The sequence below is a fragment of the Chelonia mydas genome, chromosome 8, assembly GCF_015237465.2.
Source record: "Chelonia mydas isolate rCheMyd1 chromosome 8, rCheMyd1.pri.v2, whole genome shotgun sequence".
In the NCBI taxonomy this organism is placed as follows: Eukaryota; Metazoa; Chordata; order Testudines; family Cheloniidae; genus Chelonia; species Chelonia mydas.
In genome coordinates, this window is record NC_057854.1 from 54,785,053 (window position 1) to 54,791,331 (window position 6,279).

The 6,279-nt window shown below is 46.1% G+C and overlaps 1 protein-coding gene across 2 annotated transcripts in view; it reads right to left on the bottom strand.

Moving 5' to 3' along the window:
* NIBAN1 (niban apoptosis regulator 1) overlaps positions 1 to 4,597 on the bottom strand; it is a 119,791-nt gene extending 115,194 nt beyond the window's left edge. Inside the window, exon 1 of one of the 2 annotated variants that reach the window (XM_037906777.2) lies at positions 3,743 to 4,597. In XM_037906777.2, coding sequence (XP_037762705.1) covers positions 3,743 to 3,797 — 55 coding nt within the window. In that variant the 5' untranslated portion in view covers positions 3,798 to 4,597. Of the gene's footprint in view, positions 1 to 3,701 lie in introns of both variants that reach the window. The other variant, XM_043521373.1, reaches the window with a different exon arrangement.
* Positions 4,598 to 6,279: the final 1,682 nt, after the last annotated feature.

Here is a 6,279-nt window from a genome sequence, read left to right on the forward strand (position 1 = left end):
CAAACCCCCACCAAAGCCAACTGGAGTATTGTTTGGGGTGCACATGCTGGACTGGGTCCTAAACAGATATCAGGAATTAAAGACACTCTTCCATCTTCCTCCCTTCTCCCACTAAAAGTAGTACTATAGGCTGTTTTCTTCCCAAGATTAAAACAAATAAAAAATAAAAATCAACCATTATTCATAGCAGGAGTTAGAAGCAGGAACTGTTTAGTTACACAAAGATCCTTTTCGGACTGAAAATGGATTATGGCCCCGACGCTTTCTAAACAAATATTTACTTCTTAACTGTCTGACAATAGCTCTCTCCATTCCCCTCACAGACAAGAGTGCCAAGAGCAGAAACTTACAAAAATTTTTGCTTTCATTCATCTAAAGGGCTAGTATAAAACAGTCTCCTTATCTGCAGTAACTAGGTATTGGTCCTTTAAGAGACTCACAACTCTCATCATCAGGTCTCAATGACCAAGAAGCTGAGATACTGCCTTGAAGTTGAAAATTACACTGGGACAGATCTTGCCCTCTTGTCCTTCCCCACTGTATGAATGGCAGGAGGAGAGCCAAAGAGGAGGAGCCCATTGACATATTTATCATGGTTCTGTCCTGTGCTGAGTCTATCCTCCACAGTCAGGAGGAAACTAACAGAGCTGCAGAGGCAGCTGATCTCCCCCTCTTGCACATTAGGAAGCATACAGATCTTCCATGTAGGCTCCACAATTTGTCCCATTATTCTTCATCTGATAGCGATTTATTCATTTTAAAACTTTCTAATTTGGGCACACTCATGAGAGAGACAGTTCATTATTCATTTTCCATGAGGTTCCTAAAGGAGTGGTAGTTCTACATTCTTACTCCAGCACAGATCACACCACAAACAAAATAATGCAGTGAACGCCAACTAAAATAGCAAACAGCACTGAGCAGTCAGACTGCATTTTGTACCGAAAAGGTTTTGACTCAGTTGGCCCTGAACCAGTAGGACTCCTACTGGCTTCAACAGAAGTTTTGTCTCAGTACCAACTATATGATTCCTCCACACACACACCTTTTTATATATGTTTTGTTTAGCAAAAAGCGGATTTTCAGACATAAAATTGGTCACATAAACATCAGCTGTTACTACAGTGTTGGGGGCATATATATATCTAGACAGATAATAACAAAAAGTTTGACATCTTTTATCTATTTCCCTTTACAAGCAAATATATATATTCTGGAAAATTAAGTTGTCATTTTCTTTATCACTTTAACAATAAGCATATAAACACAAGCAGGTGTGACAATCCAGGTCCAGACACCCCAAGGGGAGAACAAGAGGGGCTGAACCCCAAGAATAAGCAGTTGAATCAACTGGTTGTATACAACGTTATTGTGTATAAATATACATCAAGTAAGGTCTTTTAATAAAAGCTTGTATGTTCTGTACTTGATGGTCATTGGGAAAGATGTTTACAGATTATGGCTATGGCTATTTATGCTTGCATAAATGGCCAGATCTACACTGCCACTTACTTCGGTATAATTTACATTGCTCAGGGGTGTGAATAAGCCACCCCTCTCAGCAACATAAGTTACACCAACCTAAAAGCAGGTGTGAATAGCTACTGCCTCTCACAGAGTGGATTCATTATGCCTATGGAAGAGCTCTCTCCTGTCAGCATAAAGCACCCATGTAGTGCTTCTAGTGTAGACTAGCCCTATGCGTAGAACACTAATGGTAACTAGGGTGCAACTGCCACATAACTTCAGCGTAGGGAAGTAATCAGGCCGGGGGGGCAGAACATCTCACAGGCTAGTTGCTTCCCTGGCACTAATTCCGACAACCTACTATGGAACAACACAGAGGAAGACAATGGTGGACCATTAAAGTTAATGGAAAGACATTGAAACTGAAAAGAAAATCCCCGTCTTGGATAACTAAGGAAGGAGGGAGTTTCCCCTGCTCTGTATAAACATGAATTACCATAGTCTGAAAGGCAAAAGGGGAATTTAGATAATATACATGTGTAAAGGCTGAGATTCCATCTTTATGTTTATTTTCTGTGTAACTTGTCCGTGTTTGCTTTTCCTTACTGTTTCACCTTTGATTCTATGATTTCTCTATTAAACAAACTTTTTTGGGTATTTTACCCCAAACTGACCTCTGTTGTTCAAACTGTGGGACGTGTGTTTGTGAAAGTGAACTGATAGGTGGGGAGAGATTTCATTTCTTCAGGGGTGATGAGCCGAAGTGGAAAATCTGAATGTCTGGTCATTAAAAACTCAGGGAAACAGATCTGGGGGAACTCCAGACCAGAACAGGGGTTGTTGAAGTCATCCTGCAAGAAATAACTAAGTTGGTGGAAGGCAGAGTTGAGCCCTTTATGCTTGTACGCTGACTACTGCTGTCAGAGCTCTGAGCCATATAGGCAAAGTATTAAGGCACCCAACATTACAAGGCAGGTGGTGACAGAACCCCTTATTAGTCTGGGTAACTCAAGTCCTTTCCAGATTATCTATCTAATCCAAAACCCAGAGGAAACTTTATTGGCTTCAAAGGACTTTGCAAAAATCGGGCTCTTAGGGCCAGCATACAAAGCTGATAGTGTCAATTATAGAAGGACCACAGAGTTGAGGTCTTGACATCAGGTGGACACTCTTTCCAGTTTCAGGGTATTTTGGCCCTCTCTGATTTCATGTCTTTATTTTATTTATTTATTTATTTATTTTACACAAAGCATGGCCAATCATTAAGAGCTCAAAAGCATTAATATTGGAATGTGAAAAATCATTTGCTTTGAATCAGGTGATATTTTGGCCCTCTCTGAAGTGATCTGCCCCTGTTCCCCAATTCAGCACATGCTTAAATGCTTTGCTGAAGTCCCACAACTTTAATAGGCCCCAGAAAGCATGGAAGGCATTTTCAACAATGGCAAAATGGTATAGTTCACATACTTTCAATGTATGATTGATAATTATTCAGTCTCAACTGCCTGGTTTTATTGGGTTACGACCCCTAAAACTGAGAACCCTCCATCTGGAGAGGGCAATGCAAGCAGCTGTATTTACTTTCCAAAAACAAAAATATTTGCCTTCACCACTACTTTTCCTGCCCTCCTCCGCTCCCTCCTTGCCAAGTTTGCCTAATTTATACACTGACTTCAGGCTCCGACTCTAGTTTACTGGGAGTCCCTCTGTAAAAGGGCAGCAGCACCCAGACCCACCCATTCAGTCCCCTGTTACATTGCCAGGCAAAAGGTCTGGGGCACTCTGTCATACAGTGAACTTCCCACTGTAGCTGTGCTGCTTCCTGCACGTCTGGTCCCGGAGGCTCCTGAGAACAGGCTTTGCCTAATCCTTTGGCAGGCAGATACAGCAGGGTCGGTGCTCATGACAATAAATTACCCAGAAGTATCAATTTCTCCTGCCTACCTCTCAGATCTCTCCAGTGGCCAGTGTCCTGTCTGCCTGCTGCCTTCACTTTCTGCAGACACTCAACACTGCTAGACTTTTAAGCAGCACCGTTTCCCCCCCCCCCCCCAAAGCAGCCAGCTTCTCCCCCTCCCTGAATTAAAATTCGGATGCAAACGTGGTGGTGGCCGCTGCATGTCTCCTGTCACTGGGTCTCAGGGAGCATCCAGACTGGGAGGCAGCCAGCCGTTAAATACTTTGCAACTTCAGAACCGCCCACGAATCACCGCGTCCCTCTGCCTAACTTGTACCGATCGTCTGCGGGCCGGCAGGCAGCAGCGCCGTACGGTACCTCGGATGTAGCTGCATTTGCTCTCGTCCAGCAGGCTGGAGGCAGAGCCGCCCATGGCGCGGGCAGGGGCTGCAGCGCCGGACACGAGCTGCGGGAGGGCGCGAGCGGCTCGGAGCGCTCCGGGGGCCGGTCGGCAGGAGAGGCGGCTGGCGTGGGGGAGCTCCGCGTCTCCTCGCAACAGCCGCTCAGCCCGGGCTGGCCGCTTCGGATCGGGAGGGTGTTTTTTCTCTCTCCCTCCTCTTCAGTCGGAGCGCAAACTTCCTCCGAAAGGCACCGCCTTCTCGTGCGCCTCCTCTGCTCCCCGGGGCGGTGGCGGGCTGGCTGGGCGGGGGAGCTCTGCTCGCCCCCGGGCAGGCTCCCCCCTGTCGTCACTCACCCCTGTTCCCGCAGCCACTGGCTCCTCCCGCCCGTCTCTCTCCCCAGCTTCTCCCACCCTCTGGTTCCCTCCATTTATTGCTGCCCTTTCAGGCTTCACGGTTCCTGCTCCCCCGCCCCTCCTGTAGCTTCCCCCCGCCTTGGGGCTGTCACCATTCAGCGCCACTGTCCCCCTCACGGGGCTCGGGGGTCCCCCTCGCCAGGCCCAGCCCGTGGGCTGCACGACACACGCCGTTAGAGAGCCGCGGAGGCGGAGCCCGCCAAGGGGAAAAACCGCTGCTGCCAGGTAGCGGTGTCTTAGCCCGTTTGAAACCGAACAGCGCAGCCCCAAGCAGCTGTGTCGTCGCCCCTCCACCCTCTGCTGTTTGCTGCCTGCGTCAGAACAGGGGGAAACCCGCTTGCATCAGGTGAAGCGTCTCCTGCGTGGTGACTAAGGCTCCTTCAGACACTATATGTTCCCACACAGGAGGTATCAGAGGAAAAGCCACACCCACACCCAGTGATTTCCCCAGCACCCCCCCATCAGTTTTGTGAACTATTTACATGCCAATTTAGTGACTGTTTGGAAATTTGAATTGAAATTGAAACATTAATACACACTTTAAAAGCATATACAGTGTATGATAAAATACATGTATCTGAAAAAGTATAATAGATTTGAAAAGTATGAACATAGACTAGCTTCCTTATACAGCTGTTGTTTTTTATGACAATGTAGGTGCATTCATTTTGGTGATGTTGGCCAACCTAATAATTTCAAATGATGATTTGTAAGTAAAGTCTAAATGAGCTCTCCCTTACATCTAGTGATGAGCTGGGGCAGGGGGGAAAGGCTTCAGGGCCAGATTGTGTTTGCATTCACACCTAATCCACCCAGGTATCCAGCAAATAGAGCTGTGTTGCCTAAGTGATAGATTTTGGCTGGGGTTGGGTTACAAATCACTTGAATGCCGGCAGGGGGAATTAAATGTTGTTGTTCTTATTGTATGAATAAAGGGCAATAGAACAGTACTTAGGATGTGCTGATTGAGAGAATCAAGAGAGAAGGGTGGGGACCTGTCTGTCTCCACTGTTTAAAGACAGAGCTGATTAGGCTCCATAGATAGTCTTTTGTTCTGTTAAGTGACCAGGACAGCTGAAATCACTGATAATCAGGTCTAAGTGCTTAGACCTGCTGTGGGACAGTGTTTCTATGGAAGACACAGCCCAGACTACACTAGCTGCAAGGCTCTCCCACTGAGAGCTCAGCTAAAATTGGTGAGAGCTGGTGGAACTTCAGGAGACTAACTCACAGAGGTCCTGGTGGCAGCAGAAGGTGATTGCACAGGGCCATTAGCAACAGAGTGGTGGAGTGAAGGGTAGTACAACGAACAGCAGCAGCCAGAGTAAACAGCGAGCAGCTGGAGGAAGGAGCAAGGTGCCTTCTTGCCCCCCACCTGGGAAGTGTACTCAGGTGAAAGCACCTCTGAACTCTGAGTCTCCACTGACCAAGGACAACACTGGTGAGTGGGGTGCGGTGGAGGGAAAAGTGAGGGGAACGTTAAATAAATGTTTGTTGGACTATATTTTAGTGACTTTGCTCCAGAATGCTAGATTTGTGACTGGGAATGGAAACTTATATAAATATGTTTCCTAATAAGCCAAGATTTTTAAAATGCATTATTTGCTAAGGTTGTTATTTCACATCATTGCTATCTTGAGGTCATTATGTTGGGGAGTTTCTGTACTAAACATTTTTACTATTATAATTTAATTTTTTACATAAGAATTGTCATACTGGGTTAGACCAATCGTCCATATAGCCCAGTATCCTGTCTTCTGACAGTGGTCAAGGCCAGGTGCTTCAGAGTGAATGAACAGAACAGGTAATCATCAAGTGATCCATTCCCAGTTTCTGGCAAACAGGCTAGGGACACTCAGAGCATGGTGTTGCATCCCTCCCCATCCTGGCTAATAGCCACTGATGGACCTATTCTCCAGGAATTTATCTAGTTTTGGTCTTCACAGCAGCCCCTGGCAAAGAGTTCCACGGGTTGACTTCATGTTGTGTGAAGAAGTACTTCATTTTGTTTTGTTTTTTTAAACCTGCTGCCTATTAATTTCATTGGATAACTACTAGTTCTTTTGTTATGTGAAGGATTAAATAACGTTTCCTTATTCAC